The sequence below is a fragment of the Podarcis raffonei genome, chromosome 10 (genome assembly GCF_027172205.1).
Source record: "Podarcis raffonei isolate rPodRaf1 chromosome 10, rPodRaf1.pri, whole genome shotgun sequence".
NCBI classification, from domain to species: domain Eukaryota; kingdom Metazoa; phylum Chordata; class Lepidosauria; order Squamata; family Lacertidae; genus Podarcis; species Podarcis raffonei.
Genome location: NC_070611.1, coordinates 64,780,056 through 64,804,177, shown reverse-complemented (window position 1 = coordinate 64,804,177; position 24,122 = coordinate 64,780,056). Strand labels below are relative to the sequence as shown.

Below are 24,122 nucleotides of genomic sequence, written 5' to 3'. Positions count from 1 at the left end.
CCACATTCTTAGGCTGGTGCACACTCTATCAGCAGAATTCACACAGCGAAAGATGCACAGCAGGAGAGCATTTTTCCAAGTTTATTCAGCGTTGATCAGAACAAAGAAAAACATGACTGCCTGTTTCGGTATGCTCAGGCAACAAGGAAAGAAAACGAAAGCAACTGAAAACATAAACATCCTGTGAACAGGAAATACGCAGACTCTGTGACTCACAAAGCCTGCTCCCTTTTAAGGTGGAACGGAAATATCCTAACATGAACATGTTTTGAAGGTTCCTCTAACCTTTCCGGGACGCGGGTGGCGCTGTGGTCTAAACCACTGAGCCAAGGGCTTGCCGATCAGAAGGTTGGCGGTTCGAATCTCTGCGACAGGGTGAGCTCCTGTTGCTCGGTCCCAGCTCCTGCCAACCTAGCAGTTTGAAAGCATGTCAAAGTGCAAGTAGATAAATAGGTACCACTCCAGTGGGAAGGTAAACGGTGTTTCAGTGCGCTGCTCTGGTTCGCCAGAAGCAACTTAGTCATGCTGGCCACATGACCCCAAAAAACTGTGGACAAACACCGGCTCCCTCGGCCTGTAAAGCAAGATGAGCACCACAACCCCAGAGTCGTCTGTGACTGGACTTAATTGTCAGGAGTCCTTTACCTTTTTCTTATTTTTACTAACCTTTTCAGAGGAGACAAGGGGAGCTGAAGTGGGTAGAAGGGACTGGTGACAACTAGGTGAAAGGAAGTGTTTTCTACCAGTGCAAAGCCGGTACTGGATGCAGACCACAATAATTAAGTCTCAAATATTCTGCCATTAGCCAGGAGGTTAAGAAGAATGGCCTGTGCTCTGCCTTTGGTTGAGCATTCATTTCTCCACAGCAACCAATGGAGATGGAGGTCGCCATTCCTGTTTTTGTATGTAATCTAACACAGGCTGGTAAAAAGTTACTGCCAAGTGTGGTGGATGTTAAAGCAAAGAAAACAATGTGTTGAACCGGGGGTTCCCATAGGACTAGAATGAAAAATAGCTTTCATCTGTCAGGCTGTTTCCTCTATTTCCTGGCAGAACTTCAGCGATTGAAAAAAATAAAATAGGCAAGTGATATGACAACAGTACACAACATCGATTTTTAGGAGTTAGAAATGAATTAAGATAAAAGAATCAAGAAAACTGACTCTGTGTCAGCTTTCAAGAAGTCACCAACTCCATCTAGTATGCCAGCTGAGACCCTACTGCCTGGACGTCACTCACAGAACTTTGAGGGGGGAGGCCTCATTTAATTTTTCTGTTAGTGCACCTGTTAGTTACCTTCTACAACCTGTGAGAATCTAGCAGTCAGTATGTCCTCAACGTATCTCTGCAAAGCAGCTCCAAGGATTGTGTTCCACAATTGCTTCTAGCTATTTCTACAACAAAGCCAATAGATACTGAGAGATGTGGTTATAGACCCATTGTAATTAAGGGGCCTGAATTCATTAATTTCAGCGGGTATTCTCTGAGCATGACTAATGCAAAATATACAACTGATATAACCCACCCAAAAATTGTTGCATGCTTACCTCCTCACCACCTCTCCCAAATAGCAAATCAGGATTATCTTTTTTTTTTAAGAAAGAAGCTTTATTATGCAAATAGGAATGTGATTTTCATCATTCTCATTTACAATGGAATCTCTGAATTGGACAAATAATAGATAATTTCTGTACCTAGATCTAGCAAAATGTCATCTATTTACATTCAAGTTTACACCTTTTCTTCAAGTTCCACACTGGAGGCCATCAAAAACACTTCAGCTGGGCTCCTATATGGCCATGAGTGAGGGAAGAAGTGCATCCACAGGTTTTCAAAGTTTTTCCTACAGCTACTCATCAGTTGAAGAGGCAAGCCAGTTTTAATAAAAGTGGCATGCCTGTTCAGCCAAGTGATTGCTGCCACAGAAACTTTCAAAACATATTTCATGCTTCAGCATGCATTTATCTCCCCTATCCACGCATGCAAGTGTCTAGGATCGCATCTGTTAATAGCAGTTTCTCAGATCTATGGACTGTTATATTCTATCAAAGCCCTCTGGGTGTGTCTAATCCTCTGTTTACTGCAGCAATCCTCATCTTCCTAGGTACCATATTTAACACCATCTGTGAGTGGTGGCCTTTCTAGAATACTGCTCTTTCTCCAAGTTTCCTTGTATTTGCAACCTGTGAAATCCAAAGCCCTGATTTCCTCTTCAGACACAGCTAGGATTTCACATACTTCAGATAGCAGATTTTCATCTACCGCTATTGTTCCAATAACATAAAATGTCAATAGTTATCTGAACCAGTTATTTTATCATAATTCTATTTAACAATTTAAAATTAAAAAATGTACAATAGAAAAATATTCAATAGTTCACAAACATGAAAAAAACATATTTTAACATGCAGCTACATCCAGTCTGTCCAGTTCATGTGGGCGATGATTGTCACTAGTTCCAAAAGCTATGTTTACTTTGCATGTTGCGTATTTGGCAGTGCTGTTGGAACCAGCTTTTTCTTTCTCAAAACACATGGAGAGATTTGAATTTCTCAGCTATATTCCAGTTGTAATATAAATCCTCTCTTCCTCCCTCTGAGAATGAGTAACATTTGTTTCTGATAGCTTCCAAGTAAGATTTTTTTTGTTCTGGCCCTATAATATACAGGGCGATATCCTGATGACTTCAGTTCTGACGAACATCTGCTGTTTTCAGTTCTTCCTTTAGACAGATGTTCTTTTGTGTGCACAGGGGCTCTTACGAAATCTGATGGACAGTATTTATGATTGCCTCAAAACGGAGCAGTCCTTAATATAAGGAGTGTTGCTGATTGAAAAGAAACAAATGAAAGCCATGGCATCTGACACTTTGAAGATAACCTCGAGGTATAATTAAAGCCATTTCACTTCTTCATGTTGCAACTTACGGCATCTTTTGAATTGGTAGGTTGAGAGCCATTTGTGGAGAGCTGGTTTGCTGCTCCTTCCAATTCCGATTCACGTATAAAGATTACTGCATCTCCGCTGACGTTGATTAGGCACTGTGCCTGAAAAGACAGAAAGCAGGCATCCAGTTATATATCTTCTAGATTTTAAACACAACCTTATTGTTTACACAGAACTTTAAAATGTGCAAAGAAATTCCTGCTACCGGACCAGGTCTTTGTACCTCTCTGCTGCCAGAAGCAGAGTGCCAAGTGCTGACAAAAAGTTTACAGATGAGCAGCTGGAGCAACGCTCACAGAGAAGGAGCTTTCTGCAGATGGTTACAGCAGAGGCCAAAACTAGTAGTACTAGAGATTCAGAGGCTTCTGATCACACAGATGGTTTCTGTGTGAAATGGCCTGAGTAAATAATTATTTCCTCTCCACCTACACCAGCTCATTTTGTGAATATAGGGACCTCCCTAACAGCCCCAACAAATAAACATTTGTTTTTCTCCAAGCTAAGGATGCTCAGCCTTTTCAGCCTCACTTTTCATGTGTTTCCCTTTCAAATTCTCTGAAAGCTGACACAGCAGAAAGCTACAAATTGACAATTCGCCAACGTCCTTTTTGGAATGGTACACATTGTTCAAAAGGCCTTTGGAGCCCAGTGCAAATAATGCAGAACTCCTATTAGAATAAACAAGTTCCGTTTCAAATACTGAAATATCAAATAAGATGGATAACAATGTGTAATAGAAAAAGAAGTATGAAATTAGGCTAAAGGTGTGTGAAAAAAAGTAATAGAAGTGGAAAGAAATTGTAATTGAGTAGATTGGAAGTCAAACACAAAGGTGGGGTGAGGGGTGGTGGATGGTGATGGGGAAAGCAATTATTTGTGGGATTGAGTGTAAGTATGTTTGAACACTTTTAAGGATTGTATGAAATGTATGTTTGTATGCTTGTATATGTGTATTAATGATGAACTATTTTAACAATAAAAACTTATTGAAAAAAATATAAAAAATTATGAAGTTTTTCCTTTTTTATCAGGATTTAAGACTCCTGTCCTTAAAAAGTGGGAATATTATATATGTATTTTACCAAAACTGTGATGTTTCTTGGAAAATGCAGTCCTCCATTCCCTGTGCATCTATTGTGACTTCACACACAAAAGGAGCCAAATCATGCAGCCACGTTTATTAGCCAAGAATTCTAGTAGCTACAAACAAATGAAAAGTCTAATGGCTCCATTTTAAGGCCTAGGGGCCATCACAAACCCTTTAGAGAAGGGGTAGGGGACCCTTTTGGACTTGTGAGCCAGACTGTCATCTGCCCCCACTCCCGACTGCCAACTTTTGACAGGTGAGTGGGATAACCCAGCCGTCAATCGCTTGACATGGTGTGATTAACAGGTAGGTTGTTTTCTTAGCAGGAGTTCTTGACTGATTAGTCAGGAGAACCTTGCCTGGATGCCAGTACATTGCAAATGCTGTCAGGCTTCTCTAGTCCTTATCGTTTATGTGCAGACATACAGTGTTCTCTTCAAGCACCATTTACCTGATTTTTGTTTGGATTCTCCATGAACACGCACTGCTTCATGATGTAAGAGACAACGGCATTTCCCCCGAGAGCTGCCACGTGAGCCCTTACCATTGCAAAGACCTCAGCAATGAATGCATGTAGAAAACCGCTTACACCGCCCTCCTATAAAAACACACCAACACGCATTTTAGTGGAAAGGCACTAGTAAAACCATCCCCAGCACTTACTGTTCTTTAGTTTCAAATTTATTCTAAACAAGTGAAAACTAATCAACAGTTGTTCCAAAAGAGTTGTGTCATTTTTCTTAGTCTTCTAAAGCATCATTCAGATTTAACACATACTTTGAGAACTACTACTTCAAACCTCCAAGTAAACAGTCTGATTTATCAGCAAAAAAAGCAATGAAAAACCACAAATAGCATTCAAAACCATACAAGGAACAGATGGGACTGTGCGACAATTTGCTTAGGCTCCCAAAACGTTTGCTGTTATTGTTGCCTTATAATAGCATATCTGCATATTTTTCAAATTATCTAGCAGAGCTATACTGTGGATCTTTTCTGCAAGCACACAATCAAGGGCTGGGTTAATCTGCTAAAAAGAGCACCAAATTCAACTGTGCATTGGATTTTGCTTATAGTGAAGGTATATGGAGATACGATAATCTGGAATCTGCTCAAGCAAGACTTATGCCCTTTTTCTGTTAATTCTGAATTGCTGAATCTCTTGCACCCAGCATAACTAAAACCCAAGATCAGCCATGTTAGCCATGAGAGAAAGGCGAACTCCAGCGCAGCTTACCTCACGCAAAGAAGTGGTTTCTCGTATAAAAAACATGTTGATTATTCCAAGGTATTTGGTTATTTTTGCCCCAGCAATGAAAGAAAGAGGTGTCATCTTAACAACTGGCACAGTGGAACTCATGCCGGATGAGCCAGAACGACGGGATTGTCCTTCTGTCAATGGACTTGGCTTGTCGAATGAAATGGCTACAAATGGCAGAAGGGAGGAAGGAAAGAAGGAAGACAGACAGAGAATAACTACTCAATATATGGACAGTTGCATCAGTAGCTCCAACAGATTTAAGCCTTCTTCATGGTTTCCACATAGCTTGGTGACAACATTCAGCTGCCCGTGATGCTCAGCTCAGCCATAGAAAAGAAATAACCATGCAGCACATGCAAACGAGAGACAAAAAGCTTGAATGGGATTTAATTTTGGAAGAAGAGTAGCATTCCTGCAAAAGAAAACACTGAGGCCAGCAGCTGCACATACAAATGATCAGTTATAAAGTGAAGACACAGGTAGTGCGGAGGGAGGGAGGGAGTGGTTGGGAAAGGTATCACGATTTGGTAAAAATTTCTGCTAGAGGGAACGACAAAAAGTCTACAGGAAAGAGTGTGAAAGTTGACACGTTTCTCCAGTCCAGCATTTTTCAAATTTTGGACAAATTCTTCATTGCTGTCAGCTTCCAGGTAAATCTTCATCTTGGGTAACTAAAGCAAAAGTCATACCTGCAGCCATTGAACTACTTAAACAAAAATTAAAAACTCACCACTTTGTAATTCAGTGATTGCTGCCACAAATATCATGCAGGTGATCCTTGCATAGTCTGAAGAATTTCACTGATGTATACATACACTTTCTGCCACACGGTATGTATACCTTTTAGTTGTACAATTCACAAGCCTATTTATCACCTATATATTTACTGGCAGTTTTACTTTTGGAGCACAGAACAATGTGCTCCAAAATCAACCTGGCATTAATGTTTTCAAAAACAGACGCTGTGTGTCTGCAGCTTTCACACTCGGACACTGATTTTGCAATGCCACTACTGGGTAGGAAGTTCCACCGTTTGCCACTGAAAGATCAGAACTACGCTTCCAATGATCAGAATGTGGTAGAAATGACCGCCTACTTGTCTTAATTGATCCACGCCTTATGGTCTGAGCTTTCAGTTTAATGAATTCTATCCAGCTGTTGCATCTGTCTGCAAAGGAACTGTAATCAACTGATGTTGCTGGAGACACAGACAGAAAAACAAAAGGAAAAACAAAGGAAAAAAATATGGGTGATGCCCCTTTGCCCATTGCAGTGCTCCTTCTGATGAATCAATTATCTGCATCCAAGAATAAGTGGTTTTCCAAGAAAACACAGTGCTTGCCTCTGCTTGGACATTACTGGTAGGACATGATTCACCTACGTTGTATGGACATCTAGAAACATCATCCCTATGAAAATGCATACATATCTTGTTTTATCCATTTCTGCAGCAGTGAATTCAAAAGAGTACCTGCTGCCATAAGACTGCCTTGCAGTTTTCTGTAACAGTGCTTTCAGAGTGCTTGGCGGTGTTTCAAGAGATGCCCTTTTGGCAACTCTGATGATTCTGTGAATTATGTCCAACATTTCTGAAAGTTACAGTGCTCGGGATCACTGTGGAGGCTTCTACAAGGCAGCACAAATTGAGCCTTCTGCTGTATGATGATCAGCAGGAAGATTCTGCAGAAGTACCTTCCACTCCCCAGATACACCAATTTCAGGCACTGGTCCAGAGCAGAGACTAGACAGGTCCCACACAAACTGCCTATGGGAGTCGGCAGGGCCACCAGCAGGGACCGCAAGGAAGCAGAGATCACATGAACAGATTCACACAGTTGCTGCAATTTGCAAGAACAAACTGATCTGGAGGATCACTGTGACTGTACAAATCATGGCACCAGTGTACATGGTCCCCACATGCTGTTTCGTACAGCTCTCTCTTCAATGTGATCCCTGCTGGGTGAGAGCTTGCTGGCTGCAGTTTGAATGGAGTCTGCTGTCTGTCTGAACCAGTGTGAAGTGCTCAGTATTGTGATATGTTTAGTTAATGAATACATCATGAAATGATCTGTACTGGACAGGTGTAAGTGGTGTGAAATACCCAGGTAACTTGATGTTGTGAATTCAGGTGCAAACAGTAGTCAAATGGGACAGAGTCATTCAGCTCTGAGCACATATTTTTAAATATAAAGGATATTTTCACTATAATAAACAAAATAACTGGCACAGGGCTGCATGAATGAGGGAACTCCCATATAATGTCCTTAGGATATCACACCTCACCCTCGACAGTATCCATGCCAGACAAATCTTTTAAACAAATAAATGAAAAGTATTTGCACCCTTTTGGCAACAACTTTGATGTTTTGAATCCAACACCTGGGGTGCCTTGCATGGCCACTCAAACTCCTAAACCCAAGCTTATGAGCTTCCCGGACAAGCTCACTAGATCAAAAGTTCAGCAATTGTTTTCAGCTTTAATTTAAAAGTCACAGAACTCCTCCTGATAAGCAGGAAATAAAATATACTGCAGGTAAGCCCCTGTTTGTGCTGTGGAAACACCTCTTCCTTTTCAAGATCGTTACCCTTGCAGTGAAAATTGAAGGTTTGTCCCCCCCCCCCCCGATTACTGAGTATTCCTAGGCAGGCACCAAGACTGGTATCAAGAATTCCACAGCAGCATGCATTGTTTATGTATTAACTGATCTTTAGTTACATCCCCTTCCAGTTCTCCGTAAAAAAACAACAACTGAGGAATTCAATATAACATTAAAGGAAGATGAAGAACTGAACAACCAGTTATTCTGAAAATTGTTCTGGAAGACAAAGCGACAATATAAGACCACCCGTCACTTCTAATTCTAGCTATCCCTAATGTATATAAAAACACTTTGATGAGCATATTCAGATATCAATAAGCCACATCAGAGCATGCTTTCCAAGGCAACTGGTACATACTTCCTGAATGCTTGAAGCCACATCCCAAGTGTACCCCCAACAGAGCCAGGAATGCATCCCCTGTTCTGGCTTATAGCTAAATCAAGGAAACTCACCTCTTTGAACAGCTGTGTGGGAACTTGCATTCTCCAGGTCCTCTAATAAGACAAAATGAATTCCACTGATATGACATAAGAAACATTAACTATATTAATACAGATTTTTATTTCATGTCAATTTTAAAGTGAGTAATCTGCTAGAGAAATCCCTGTGTTGTGTTTTCTGGTTTTATTTCACACAACATTAACTTTCCACAACCTATTGTTCACAACAGAATACAGTAAACTTTGCACTACATTCAAGAGGGACTGATTTTTCTTGGCAAAGCGTCTTTGGATATCACCTTAAAAAGATTCTCTTCCAGTTCTATGGCCTTCCATACTTAGAAGGCTCTCTGTTTAAAAATAGCAAGGGATTGCAAATCTGAACTGCAACTACTAAAAAAAGAAGCATGTAGTCTGCGAAGTTACTACATTTACTGCCTACGCTCCATAGAACCTAAATGTATTGAATGGCTATGCAAGAATAAGGGTTAATGCTTAACCTAACATGGAATAGGCAGCTAAACTGGAAAAGCAGAGGGAGCAGGGATTGATAATCACAGAATAGAAACAGAAGAAATGATAGAATGGTGCACTTATGGATGTAGGTTATAAAAGCAGAGACTAAGTTCTAAAAATCTTGGAAAGAACAAAGTCTAAATATTTGACTTAGCCATTTTGCTCCCCTGCAGAAGCCAAGACTGAGCCCAACAGAAGAAAGAAAGAAAGAAAGAAAGAAAGAAAGAAAGAAAGAAAGAATAGGAAGGGAAAATCTTTGTTGCAAGTACAGTATGTAAAATTGACCCCACTAATTGGTGGGGAAATTTTAACAGCTAGTACAGGTTTGTGACACAGATTAAATTTATAAGGTGTGTAACCTTTTAAAAATTGTACATGATAAATATTAAAATTTGTGGGACAGTTTCTCTCACAAAATTTTTGTCAGTGAAAGATCACAAGGAATGCTTTTTACCTCTCAGAACTTAAAGCGGAAGCTGAGCATGCAGAACTCTTCTCTTTCTAAGTATCCTAAATGTTGGGAGCCAAATTACCTCTGTGAACTCTACCATAAGTGCATGGTATAATTCCAGAACTGAAGCCTTAATGTATAATCACAAATGCAAGGCTGCTGATAATCCCTGGACTTTTGTGAGCAGAATCTGGGATTCCTAAGAAACTATCTATTTCTCTATATCTATACTGTATCTGCCTTTCTTCGTGGGGTAAGGGACTTTTATGTCCTGCACTGCTACCTAATGCTCCCCCTTCATAGATTCTATGCTTTTCTTCTTTCCGTATGAATCTTCTTATTACTGAATCCTGACTCTGCTATAACTCTCCACTTTCCACTAAAAGTGCCACTCCAATCAGGATGCCCAATTCTAAGCCCTCATCGCCACCATCATTGTTTCATACCCTGCAGTTTCATCACATGGTTCAAATCTGCTGAACTGTTTCTTTCCTATGCATTTCCTCTTCTCTTTCAAACAGGATCTTTATTGTTCATTTCTATTTTGTCCTCAGTCAGGTCCCCCCCCCTGCCCTTTGATTGAGTTTTGTTTTTAGAAGCCTAGCATGGGGTGTACTCATTTTTAGCCAAGTAATTTATTACTTAAGCTCTTCTGTAAGAACTGCAGGCTAACAATAGAACATTTTAAAAAAAGCCTATCTCAACTGTTTCTAGCAATGGAGGCATGTGCCCTGACTGGCATGTATCCAATTATCTTTTGCATTGTTATCATTTCTATACCACATTCTTTCTTCTTCTGAGTCCAACAGACCCAAAATTAGTTATGTCTTGTTCAAATGAAATAAATTCTAATCTAGGAAGCTTGTGTTTACCTTCATAATATTTAAGAGAGCTCATCATAATTATTTTCAGATGAGCTCTCTTATTTTCAGAACTTTTCACCAGAGTGCTGACATCTGTAAGTTGGTCTATCAGTTCACAGGGCAACAAGATTGACAGGAATCCAAAAGGTAACTACATTAGAACTCCCTGGCTTAACCCATGATCTGCCACATATTCATCCCACACAAACTAACCCATAATAGTATAGACTACAGCGCCCTAGAAGCATGAAACAGGAATGACCAAGGTACACCAAGCTCAAGAAAGAACTGAAATTTTGTTAATGGTCCTCAGGTAAGCATGCAAAGAAGAAACTGGAAAATTGCCAAAGAAGTATATGTTTGTAATAAAAGAACAATCAGCCGCAAGTCTGAACCTCACAAAACTTCTAGAACTTACTCACTGACATATCATATGCTGACATCTGTTCTAGCATGAAAAAGCCACAAGTTTCTCTCATCAGGTTTCTAAACACTGTATAAAGGCTTCCACTAAGCAAAATCAGACTCAAGACAGATAGCAAGTTTTGTTTTTGTGTGTTGCTGTTTACTGCCATGGTTGTCTCTGATCAAACAAGTTTTGCAGGTTTATGAACTGCTCTGGTTTGCCATGGCTAACTGTGGAGAAAGCATACACATAGCACAGGCAACCATGGCTCTAATAAACTATTTTCAACACACACACCCAAATGAAAGGATGTCTCCAGCCCCAGACTATCAGCCTTATTCTGCTCTCCAAGGTGCTGATTTTGCAAAGAGCACCATAAAGGCAAACCTCTCAATGCAAAAACGGAGGCAACAACTGCCAGAACGAGGGCTTCATCTAGGTTACAGACATTAAGTTACATGAATATTTCATCCGATTCATTTCATATGATTGTATACAGTTCTCTACTGAGAAACTTTTATATTCATTCTGAATAAAAAATCCTCCCTAGTCATTATGTAAGCAGCATTTTAAAATATCTCTTTATATTTTATGTATATTCTTGTCATTGGGTGCTGGCTATCTAACAAGGTTTTCCAGGTGTTCAAATGCTGCTCTGCTAAAGAAAATCTGGTTTGATTACTATAGGATCATTGCAACACAATCTGTTACTACAGTTTAAATCAAGTGTCAGTGAACCAATTTTTGCCTGAGAGCCACATCCCATCTTGGCCCTCCACCTGGAGGGCTCAAACCACCAGTGGGTGCAGCTAGGCACCTTGTGGCAACCTCTCCCTATGTTCATTTATGGAGCATCAGCTGCCTTGAGGCAGTGGATCCCAACAAAGCCAGCCTCCCTCATCCCTCGCTTTTCCCAACAGTAAAGGAGACAAAAGACATTAGAAACCACTGCTGTGAGCAGTTTCTGAAGAGGGAGGTAGGCAGGATATCAAAAGCAGCAGAGACAAATGGTTTCCCAATCTCCTCTGATGCTTTCAAAGAGCTACCCACCTCCTTTGCCTATGCTGAAAGCAGCTGTTGCCAGAGGCAGTGCTCTGACTGTCACTTTTAGACAGTCATAGACAAGTTGGCAGGCTGGTGGATTGAATCTGACCTGTGGGCCACTGGTTACCTCACCACGGTTGAAGTAATTTCTACAAATCAATGTAAATCATGTCAGTTCTTTATGGAAGAACATGGTTTAACTACCCTATTTCACTAACTTAATCTGTACTTCTGTCAACCATAAAAAGGTTATGTTTCAGCCCAGGCTGGAGAATCTTAAGCCAGGAGAATAAATTCCCCCTATTCTGCATGTGTGCCCTTGGCAACTCTTTATTAGTGCAACTATACACTAGCCCACACCATCAACATGGGTTATGTCAGCTAGGGCTCATTTTATCCACATGGCAGCAGCAAAGCAAAGACTGACACTAAAGGAACTATAACCAATCCTTGCTGCCTGATGATTGTGCACATATGATGGATGTGCTTGTAAACACAAATTTGTCATATAAACACTTTGCATTTTTACGGATACATTTTAAAATTGTGTATGAAAGAGTGCTAGGTGTGGGGCTTTGAAGGAAGCTATGAACAAAAATGTGATGGGGAGGGGCCATACTAAACACACATCAGGTGTTATTGGACTATAGATTTCCTAGACGGACATGCCTGCTTAGCTAGTCTCAACACACCACAGCAATACTTGCTGTGAGTCAAGGTGAAAAAAGAATTTCATGTTGTCCCAGTTTTTGCTTCCTGGGATGGGTTTTTTTTTTTCTTGTAATGTGCAACAATAAGAATGCAACAATATGAATAAAAGAATGTCTGCACTTTTATGAAGGTGCATATGTGTTGCCTGTGTGTATGTGTACATATAAAGACTACATGCCTGCAGTTGTGAATCAATCTCACTTGCCAGATTAATTGGAGTGCAATGCTTCCTGCTTTCCGAAAAGTGATAACAAATTCAGGCTGAAGCCTTCATGAACCCACAATGTATATAGTACAACTTAAACAGCATTACTCAGGTTAAGGTCTCTTTGTTTTAGAGATACAGGGCCTGTTCACATGCTACTTTTTCCCAAGAATATAGCAGAAATGTGTAACAGGGCTTATGCACACTAGCCTTCTTCCCTGCATACTTTACTACATGCAGAACATAATGCTTTAACTAGGCAACAACATGCTTATTTGTATGCAGAAGCTCCCTGATCCTTTTGTAATGATGCAAGTTTGTCTCAAAGCTGCTGGGAGAAAGCAGGGAGGGCAGCAGGCTGTTAGTCAAAACGCAGAAAAAAACAGGACCTAAGTATTATGGTACTGTAACGCAAAACAATATCCCAAGACCTTATGGAAGGCAGGCAGGCAATTGTCCAAGCTGTGTTTTCATTATAGAAATTTAAAAAACAGAACCTGATCAGGCAGGAATTTTATTCGTAACCTGAATATACCCCTTTAGCACCATTACATTAACACTGAACTCTGTGGGGGGATTTAGTGAGAACGTAATAAATGTTTGCTTTGTTGATCTATTATTTTGCCTGAAGTGTAAATGAACTTAATAATTAAGTTCTCACAGGAGCGCAAGTAAATTATGAATCATAAATCAAGTACAGATCTTTCCAAAAGAAAGAATTATCTTTAGGGAATGGGAGGTGTTGATACGAACCTTGATGATCTCACATAAATGCTTGCTGCGTTTCACAGACCGTCCATGGTTAATGTTAAACACACTGTTTGCTGACAAGGGAGTAGACTACCCTCTACTGGCCAGCAGTTATTTTACAAATAGGGTCTCCTACTAATCTTTGGAAAAGAATAAGCCAAGTAAGTTAACAACAGTGAAACCCTGCAAGAAGGCTAAGTTTACACAATGAAAGGCATGGAATTCCAGAAGATTCTGATTTGTAGAAAGAAGAGGATGGTGGTTTGGTAAACAGAAACTCAGCAACAGGATAGATTTGTCGAAGTATTTATGTGGTGAATAGTGCGTTGCTCCAGAAGCTTCCTCGAGACACTAACTGTGTAATTACCTCACTTGGCAATGACCTAGCATAATCTGTTAAAACTGAATTTAGGGATAAGTGTTTCCAGAGGATAGCCATGTTAATCAGTTGCACAGGAGCATTGTTAGGTACTTAAAAGACTTGGGGCACAGGCTTATGACACAAATTTGCAATATATGTACATGCAAATATAGGCTCACATTCCAAGGGGCAGGAAGCAAAGTTTACCTGTCAGGGCTTATTCTGAGCTATGGGCTGCTTACATACATATTAAAATTAAAACAAGAGCCTCTGGGAAAATTAGGGTGGTGGTTGGCTGTAGTCTCCTGGGCATTGCACTTTGGAAGACTCCGGGCATCTTGTGGGATTCGGGTCTCTGGGACACTCCCTAATTACACTCCTGATGTTGTAGTAAAAACAAAATGAGTCTTGTTTCATAAAGCATAGTGACCACTCACAAGAGCAGAAATTGGTGGTCACATATCCTATATGTCCTGCATTAATTAACTGTGGTAGAACAGATCTAGTCAAGTCCAGATGGAGAAAAATATTTTGTTGCCTTATACCAAAAAAAGTTATCAAAGCAAGCTACAACAATAAAATCCATACAACTAAAATTCATAACAAATACAGTATTTAAAATTTGAAACAGACTAAATGTTATTATTCACAATAATTAATAAGCAAAAATACATTTTCTTCACATAAAATTAACTGATTAAGTTCTCATTCAGCACTTTCCTGCTGGAGCCTCTCCTTGAAGTTCATTTGTTGAACATACACCTTTCAACAGGATGGAACCTCATATATCCAACAAAGTAGGCTCTTGCCACAAACACCTACACCATGATAAAACTGTTCATCTTTTAATGTATCAAAAGACTCTTTGTTGATTCGGGCTGCAATTCTATGCCCACTTACCTTGAAGTAAGCCCACTGAAATTACTGGGACTTGCTTCACAACAGACATGTATAGCGTTATACGTTTGACCTCTTTACAGATGTGCTGTGTTGACTTGAGTAGCAAAACACTTTCACAAGACATGGCATTTCAAATTAGCTTTCCAATGCAATGCTAATATCTCTTTTTCTAGGTAGTTACCTGTTTAGACCTCATCAGTTTAATGCAAAATTTGGAATATTTATTCCAGCGATCATTACTCTGCACTTATGCCAAATCACATACTTTGCCTCATCTCCCTAGTTTGGATTAATCATTTTGTGGCTCCCCACTGTGAAGTCTACAACCTCTGTATTAGGATAAAGATTTAGGACAGGCTTCCTCAAACATGGCCCTCTAGATGTGTTTGAGACTACAATTCCCATCATCCCTGACCACTGGTCCTGCTAGCTAGGGATCAGGGGAGTCGTAGGCCAAAAACATCTGGAGGGATGAGTTTGAGGAAGCCTGATTTAGGATGAGGGTGGTGGAACATTTCCTTTCCTTTGGAAAATACCTGGCACGGCGCATTGTTAGTTATATCTGCCTTAATATTCTACAATATTTACAATTCTTAAAATTCCAAAAAGACTTGATTCAGACTCAGCAAAACCCATTGCTTCAGAGCACATTTTGTAGTTAGATGAACCACCTCATACTTTTCCGAAATGCAGCTGTCTCTAGACTAGAATGGCTGTTTGGCAGCAGCTCAAAGCAGCATCAGAAGAGCAGTAAAAGAAGCGCAAGTTGTTCCTGTTCATTTGCTCCCTCTTCAGCAGCAGCCACCCTGTTTTTAAAAAGAGACTGCACAGCGGACATATTAAGAACATTTTGTTTCGCCCTCCTCACATATCCGGAGGATGAAGTCTTTTTGGCAAACAAAAAACTTGCATTGCGTAGCAGGGCTACTTCTAAGGTTGACAAACAAAAAAGGAGCAAGTGGATGGAACACAGGAAGATAAGCACATGGCCTTTTTCTTTAACCAACCTTTTGCTGGCGAGAATTGCTGGGGAGCATGAGGATCAGAAGAAAGCTCCATGGGAAACTGTAGCTGTTCTTCATTGTCTGTAGAAGCTGGCAACAAACACAACAACAGAAGAAGAAAGGCACAAAAACGTTAATTTATTTCTTCTTTACAAAATCTACCTACACAAAGAAAACAAAAAAACCCACAGCCTTGATTGTATCCAATGAAATTGCACCTTTAGTGCAAGGACTTCTGCCTGCACAATGGGACTTCCTCTTCCTCTCTTCTGCTCCCCCAATCTATTCTGGATTTCCTCTGGGGAGAAAAGAAGATGACTTGCTGCACAGTCAGAAGTCATTGTGATAACAGGACAACTTCCTTAGCAATCCACTGTAGTGGAAAGCAAAGAGATGTTCACTAATAACTACAGTTCACTTAACTGATTAAGTAGTACCAGCAGCTTCTAAATATGCCCTGAAGACCTGTGCCCCTCTGGAAAAATCACCGGTCAAATTGAGAAATCACGCCATAAGGTTACCTACAGGTATTGCTTCAGTTGATGTTAATTCTATTCCCCAGAGGCATGAACGCAGGGCACTTTAATGCAGTTTACTCTCAGACTCACACCCTGTAAGCCACTGCACACACTACAATTAAATTAATCGATCTTAATCAAGGCATGGGATTAAATACATTAGAGTTTCAATCCACCCCCAGCATCTGCATGCATCATCACCATCCCAGTGTGTGTGTGTGTGTGAGCAGCATAAATGTATGATTGTTTCGCTTGCTTGTGAAACATGCCACAGCCTGCAAGAAGTGGTTAAAAGCAAACCTGAGAATGATAAAAGCTGCTCGGCTGTAACGATTTTAAAGATGAAATATGTTGCAGCAACATTAGGAAAGGGTGTCTCGGCTGCAGTGCTGCACCTAATGACACCCACTTAGGCCCAATTAAATGAATGGACATCCTGAGATGGCTGTGACAATGAACAATTATAGCACACATAACAGGCAAGAGCTGACAGTTTTAAGTTCCTCAATGTGTTTACCTCTTTGTAATGTTTTTTCTGCAGGCGTTTTAGCTGCTTGCAAAGCTTGGTGTTTGTCAAATGTTATTGCAACTGCTGTAACAGTGACCTGCAATTGTAAATATAACGTTGTCAGGTTTTTATTCCTTAGACTTTATTTCAAAGTTTAAAATGAACCCCATCTACACTTTGGGCAAGGGACGCGGGTGGCGCTGTGGGTTAAACCACAGAGCCTAGGACTCGCCGATCAGAAGGTCGGCAGTTCGAATCCCCGCGACGGGGTGAGCTCCTGTTGCTCAGTCCCTGCTCCTGCCAACTTAGCAGTTCGAAAGCACGTCAAAGTGCAAGTAGGTAAATAGGTACCGCTCCAGCAGGAAGGTAAACGGCGTTTCCGTGTGCTGCTCTGGTTCGCCAGAAGCGACTTATTCATGCTGGCCACATGACCCGGAAGCTGTCTGCGGACAAATGCCGGTTCCCTCGCCTATAGAGCGAGATGAGCACTGCAACCCCAGAGTCGGTCACAACTGGACCTAATGGTCAGAGGTCCCTTTACCTTACACTTTGGGGAGATATACAGACTCACATTGTGCAAACCTTCACACTTTGCTTTTTAACTTAACCATGGCATTTTTCTTAACTGGTGGTTAACGGAAATCTTCACTTGCTGATCTCAGCAGATGGCATGCTCAAGGGTGAAGGAGCCAACTGGGCTTGAAGAGGTGTTAGGAAGTGCACCTCCATTGGCCCTCACTGGGTGCCAGTCCAAGCTCATTTGACTGCCTGGGGGACAGAGACTTGCCATGAACCAGAACTTTGTGTCTGTGGACCACACCAAGTATTTAAATACTGGACATGCCACACAGAGACACATTAGTGTTGGAGGTGATTTCCCTGCTCACCTTCCCTCTGTTGCACACTCTTGCTATGGGCATCAGCTGTCACTAGTTACCCTCCACATGTTTAGCTGTTTGAGGGGGATTTTTTTGCCTTCCTCATCAGTCAGGATGTTTTCTGGCGTTTTTATTGCCAGAACATCTGTTGGTGGGTGAAGGGCACTCGGAAGGAACAGCAGTTACACAGAGGGTGGGGCGGTGGCTAAGGAATATTGGGGGCACCGATTAGGCCTTGGCCCCAGCTTAGGGGCAGGGTTGCCCATCAACCATCCAGGTTCTTGGATGAGGCCTTCCTGAAAACGGCCCACATCAGGGTGAACCCCTGATGCCAGGGGACTCCTATGAGCATTCCACAGCTGGTGGGGCTGGGGAGAGAAATACTGGGCAGCAGGCAGGCTGTCCAATTGGGTGATATTTGTCCTATGCCTTGCCAATCCTGGACTCTCATTTCAGGTGCAGTGGGTGCAAGACAGGTTTGAATTCAAAAACTTTTACGGAACATCATAACCTAATCACTATGGATTGGATCCGACCTAAGGTTGCAATTGATCTTGCCTTCTTTTTAGGGTTTGTGTGCACTGGACAGAGGTTTCCTCTACCAAGCCCTGCTAGTTTCCACTGATGGAGTGATGCCAGTGTTACTCCACTGGCAGGGAACTCTCTGTTCTGCCTGAGAAACATGCAAGTGGGCAGAAGTGCCACAGGCTGAATTGCCAGCAGCCTGCAGAAAGCCCCCAAATGGGGGAGGGGCTGTGACAGACTGGAATCTGCTAGATCCGAAACTAGCACCATGGGACAGCATCGGGTCTGATCACTGCACTAGCCCCATGTCTTCCACCCCCAAAATCAACAGAACCTGATGGCAGGTATGACTGTAATAGTCTGAATCCAACTCAATGATCTTTCAATACAAACTATTCCATTGAGTGAGCCTATTTTGATAACTTATAATTAGAAATAAAGTTGCCTGGGACTGTGTAAAGGAAAAATAGTAGGCAAATAACTATCCAGGGCAATGGTACTTTGTATGGCTGATTTGAGATTTTATAAAACTCTGCCTTCCTTGCAAGCTGGCCCAGGGCAGCAAACCACAAAACAGCACATTTAAAAAAACAAAAAACAATTACAAGCATTACAACCATCTGAAAAACCTTTTAAAATAGCAAAACAGTTTGTATGCAACAGTGTAATCATAGTAAGGTTTTGTTTCTGTCAGCATTCCTCACAACAACTTTGAAAGAAATTTAATTAAACATGATTTCACCATACTCTGGGGCATGCAAATAACTGAAAAGGTTAGAATGCAGTCAAACCTCTCGTTTAAATACAGCAATTGCTAAAATAGGCTCACAGCATGGCCACACATATTTTAAAAGGAAATGGCAACGAGCACTGCAATTACATGGAACCACATGAACATTTCTGCGGAGACACATTTAAATTATCAAAGTTATATACTATGTCCAGGGCCTTGCCGAAAACAGCCACATTCTTGAGAATGTATATCCTACAGCAACTGAGCAGTGAAAATGAGCATTACAACTGTCATTCTCCAAAGTATCTTCATAAACTTTGTTTGCTAAGCAGGCCAAGCTTTTAAACTCAAAATTGTAAAACTAAATGGTTGGGAAGGAGCTTTCAGCATAACCTGTGTCTGACTTGACCAGCTTTACTTTTTCAAAGTCTGCTCCTGTCACAGATTGATGGGAAGAGCTTCAAATACAAAAAGGTAAATGGACTGGCTTACCTGAATTAATTCATCCTCTGGAAGAGCAACTGTAAAATTTACATGGCACAGACAGCAAGGAATCATTGATCGAAGTTTAAAATACAGGCTCTGTTGAACACAAGAAATTAGTATATATTATGTATCTAGTATGCTCTGAACTGGTGAAAGTCTGGGTTTCAGTTCTGTGTAGCCCAATTCTAATTCCCTGCTTCAGCTACATCATTGTGAGCAGATGCTGCCATCTACCTTTAAAGTGTGCGTGAATCATTTTGAGTATGCTGTTTTTGGCATACTTGGACCCTTGCCTGTAGTGGTTTGCAAAGATATGTTGGAAAGATTCATACATTTGGAGATATATATTGCAAATATGTAATAAGGGACGCAGGTGGCGCTGTGGGTAAAACCTCAGCGCCTAGGACTTGCCGATCGCATGGTCGGCGGTTCAAATCCCCGCGGCGGGGTGATCTCCCGTCTTTCGGTCCCAGCTCCTGCCCACCTAAGCAGTTCAAAAGCACCCCTAAGTGCAAGTAGATAAATAGGTACCGCTTTATAGCGGGAATGTAAACGGCGTTTCCGTGTGCTGCGCTGGTGCTGGCTCGCCAGAGCAGCTTCGTCACGCTGGCCATGTGACCCGGAAGTGTCTCCGGACAGCGCTGGCCCCCAGCCTCTTAAGTGAGATGGGCGCACAACCCTAGAGTCGAACACGACTGGCCTGTACCAGCAGGGGTACCTTTACCTTTACCTTTATTGCAAATATGTATGTGGGCGGGGGGGGGGGATGACTCAGTTTCTTACAGTGGCATTAAAATGGCATTTAAGAATCATCTGATGACTTTGCTAATTACCGTATAGTTGCCAACCTTTGTCACTCCATGCTGAATGTGTGGCTTTTGGTCAAACTCCAGAAATGCCTGTGCAATAAATCTTCCATCTCTGCCACAGGTGTTGTGCTACTACTGGATTTGTATGTTGTCAGTGGTTTTCAGGAATGTAGTTTTGGTGAAAAGCACCCTTCGTGTTTTAAAGTAGATAGCTAATGAATCACATACACTGATACTTACTCTGGTGTCTTAACAAGAAAATAGATGTAGACTTGCATTATCTTATGTGCCATTTAACTTTTGTATATGATTTCCTGAGACCTAAAGTTGAAATGGACCAAGTAGCCGTCTAGTACAACCGTTTGCTACGAGGCTTTGCCCACCCACTCGCCAGCATTGTCCCATTCAGTATTAGCTTATGCAATCCACTCCAGAGTTTGCCACAAGCAGAAAAGTAGGCACTGAGACGTGCCAGATAAGTAATTCTAGGTACCATCGGCAAAAAAACTTAATAGTTCAAACACATCCATAGTTCCAGCAGCCATTCATTTACCTTGAGCAGATTCTCACAGAGATCATTAAAGGTCTTGTTGAGTGTTTGGTTTGTTAGGGTAACATTATTAAGTCTGGAGACTCTCACTGATGTGAACATCTAAAGTAGAAACAACAAATTAAATGAGTTGCCATTTAAATATAATTTTATTACAGACCATATAAGTAATTAAGGTTGAGAGAGGTGATGAAGTTTGTTGTTGCTGTTCTAAATCCAGGATGACTTAACACAGATAGAACTTGTCTGCTCCATTTTACAGTACAAGTAATAGCCATGAACCTGTGTTGGTATGTGCAAGTAAATTCTATATGTGCTATGTATTTATATAATGGAGGGGGCATGGGTTTGTACCAGAGAAGGAAAAGATTAGGAACATAGCTTAGAGTTTAACTTTTAAGTTTGGTTTCAAATATCTGTGAGCTGAAGGTGCAGGGGGTAGTGGAGAAACCCACTAGCATTTTTCCACAAAAACTTCACATGGTGCTACAACAAAACTCAATCTTGATGAGCACTTCCGTGGAGTAATAGTTCATTTGCTTGATGGTGTTAAAACTATTCTCGATGGGATTACACTCATACCCACACCAGGTTCACAGCTTGAGGACACTCCTAGGTCTGTCACAACAGACCCAAGTTACATCAGTGACACATAATGTGTTTCACCAGCTTAGGCTGGTCCCAGTAGTAACTGGGACCTCTCCTAAATAGCCAGTCATCCATGCTCTGGTAATGCTCCAATTAGACTACTGTAACCTGGTAGATGAGGGTGGGGACATGTTGCACTTGCACACAGCTCAGAAACTGAAAACTGCACAGAACACAGTTGGTAGGGCACTAACTGAGACTGATCATCGGGAACAAAACCTCAATAATGTTGAATATTGGCTCCTGGTGCCTTTCAGAGTGCAATTCAAATTGCTAGCACTTAGCTATAATGCCCTATACTGTTTGGGACCCAGGGAAATGGAACAGTAATTACTCTCATAGCAACTTGCCTGTGTACTAAAATAATCTTATCAGCACTCTCGTTTGAATGCCTCCACCTGAGGTGAAGTGGCTGGCAACCAAGGAGAAGGCGGCACATTTAGATGAGGTGCCTGGAAGGCTTGCAGGGCATGCAAACTATTTTATTTGGGGCACCAAATACTTTTCCTCCTCAAATTTTAAAAACAGTATTTCCTGCTTTGTGTGGCTTTTTCCCCACTGCAATTTATGTTTTGATCTTATGTTGTGTTGTTGTTGCATCTTTGTAAAGTGTCCTGTAAACCTTTGTTGAAGAGAGATATTCAGGTCCATTCATTCATTTGTTAAGGTGGGTTTCACAGCAGTTCTCATGCTTCATCTTGAGCACAGTTTGCAGAAGTCAAACAATCTCTTTAGCCATCCCCAACCTGTTGCCTTCCAGTTATTGGTGAAGGCTGATAAGAGTTGTAGTTCAAAACATCTGGAGGGCAGCAGGATGAGGAAGGGGACTCTAGTGGAAGGTGTAAAAATGGTCCTTCTCTGAGTGGAAGGGCACCTTTAGATACAATCCGTCATGCCACCACTGGGCCATAATTTTTTATAAAGAACTGATGGTATGGGGGATCTTGCTCCTATAATTTTTTTACATGGATAATTATTCTTATGAATGCTAAACACTGTGTTAGACACAAATCATTATTTAGGTCTGAAATTATACATTTCACTATGAAAGAAAAGACATTTAATTTTTGTTTTTGCATGCTTTTTTCTTTACCTGTATATCAGAAGTCCAGTTATTTATACCAGGCATAATTTCTGTGTTGCAGCTATAAAATCCTGCCAAATCACATAAAAGGTATTATTTTTAATATCAGAGAACATTATTATGGTGCTGTGTAACATGATCAGCTTTCAAGTTTTGTGTAGCTAGATTTTCAATTAGCGTAATATATCAGAAAAATACAATCCAGAAATATTCTGAACAAATATGTGTGCTAATCTTTAGAAAAAAAGAGTACAGAAAGTTTTTAAAATGCAATGTCAGCTGCAGGTCAGTACAGAGACTCAGAGCTGAGCAGTAAAATTGATTCTTTATTCAAGGAAACAAGAAAATCCTACGCGAGACTGGCCCCACTGAAGAATTTGCCAGAACTGATTATCTGATCACTTCCCCCTAAGTCTCCTCCCCATCCAGCTGTTATCCCTGCAGTCTTAAACTCTGCTGAGGAGGGGGCCGCTACAACCTCTGGGCTTGTCATTCTGCTACATTCAAAATTCTCCAAGTGCTTGGAGACAAGGAGGGAGGGGAGCTGCATACAGTAGGACCAGAAGGCTCCTGTGAATCTGTTGCAGCCTCAGCCCCCACCTCCCCTTCAGCTTTCTGTCCTACACTTGCCATTTTCTGCCTCCTCTTCCTCTCTCTCACTCAAGCCTGTTGCTTGTACAGCATTCAACCATTCTGCCTCCACCCCTTCATCCTCTGACTGTCTCCCATGTGCCACCAACATTCCCTGGGTTTGGAGCCTTCCTCTTCTGTGGCTTCACTAGAGGGTTCTCCAGCTGCAGCCTCCCACCATTCCTAATTGCCCAGCCAGTCCCCGACATCCCACTTGTGAAAGTGGCCAGGATTACGTATTTTAAGCAACCATGCTGGCCAACAGTACAAATATGATATGAGCCAGAGATCCCCAAGTGGAGAAAGGCCATGATACAGTGGCACAGGATTTGCTTTAGAAGCTTCCATGATCAATCCCCAGCATCTCCAGGTAGGGCTATGGAGAACTCCTGCCTGAAATCCTGCTGCCAGTCAGTGTCAACCATACTGAGCTACATGGACCAATGGTCAAACGCAATATAAGGTGGTTTCTTTGAAAGTACTTGCAGTCAGATATTTTAAAAAAAACAACTGCAAAATCCAATCAGTTGTTCAGTCTAGGTGACTGAAGACAGACTGAATAAGAAGAGATAATTTTTTGATATTTTTCAACCTTCTTGTTCTCATAATTGTAGAGAAAATCATCAAAATACACTTTGCAAAATGTTCATGAGAAATAAATCCCACTAGCACTCTATAGTGGCTGACAAATTCCACCAGGGGGCACTCCTGGAACCACAAATGCTCTTAAGTCCATTATGGAATGCAGCAAGAGAAATAGATCTATTCTAGCCTGTATATGAGAAACTGACTACCAAAAAATACTGGAAGGGTTTAAAGGAAGAAAGACGATATTGGAGGGAGGACTACAAAATGATGTATCAAAAGTGTCAAGTGGCTAGCAGATTGTGGACAACTTGGAAGTTGAGAAATGAAAACAAATGGGCACTAAAATATAACAATTATTACGGATGTTGTTGGTAGACTCACTAGCCCATGAAGTGTGATTGTGCATAATTTATTACTTATAGAATTTGTATTGAATATTTTGACATGACAGTCCTCAAAGCGGTTTATAAACAGCCAATATAAAACTAAGTAACTAAAAGATAATATAAAGGCAATATCCAAAAGGTTTTCCACATGTTTTGCTTTTGTCTCTGCTATTCTCAAGGGCTGTGAACTGGTGGGAAGGACAGAATCTTGCTATTATACAGTTGTGATGCAC

At 41.2% G+C, this 24,122-nt stretch overlaps 1 protein-coding gene across 21 annotated transcripts in view; it reads right to left on the bottom strand.

The window, feature by feature from the left end:
• Positions 1 to 2,208: 2,208 nt before the first annotated feature.
• C2CD5 (C2 calcium dependent domain containing 5) overlaps positions 2,209 to 24,122 on the bottom strand; it is a 92,541-nt gene continuing 70,627 nt past the window's right edge. For 12 of the 21 annotated variants that reach the window (XM_053405628.1, XM_053405629.1, XM_053405630.1 and 9 more), the window contains 10 exons: positions 22,295 to 22,356; positions 20,557 to 20,655; positions 19,201 to 19,290; positions 16,582 to 16,669; positions 15,550 to 15,636; positions 8,348 to 8,389; positions 6,391 to 6,492; positions 5,271 to 5,458; positions 4,485 to 4,631; positions 2,209 to 3,047 (listed from right to left, as the gene is read on the bottom strand). In XM_053405628.1, the coding sequence (XP_053261603.1) occupies positions 2,904 to 3,047; positions 4,485 to 4,631; positions 5,271 to 5,458; positions 6,391 to 6,492; positions 8,348 to 8,389; positions 15,550 to 15,636; positions 16,582 to 16,669; positions 19,201 to 19,290; positions 20,557 to 20,655; positions 22,295 to 22,356 (1,049 nt within the window). In that variant the 3' untranslated portion in view covers positions 2,209 to 2,903. The remainder of the gene's footprint in view (positions 3,048 to 4,484; positions 4,632 to 5,270; positions 5,459 to 6,390; positions 6,493 to 8,347; positions 8,390 to 15,549; positions 15,637 to 16,581; positions 16,670 to 19,200; positions 19,291 to 20,556; positions 20,656 to 22,294; positions 22,357 to 24,122) is intronic. The other 9 variants (XM_053405638.1, XM_053405643.1, XM_053405642.1 and 6 more) reach the window with 3 other exon arrangements.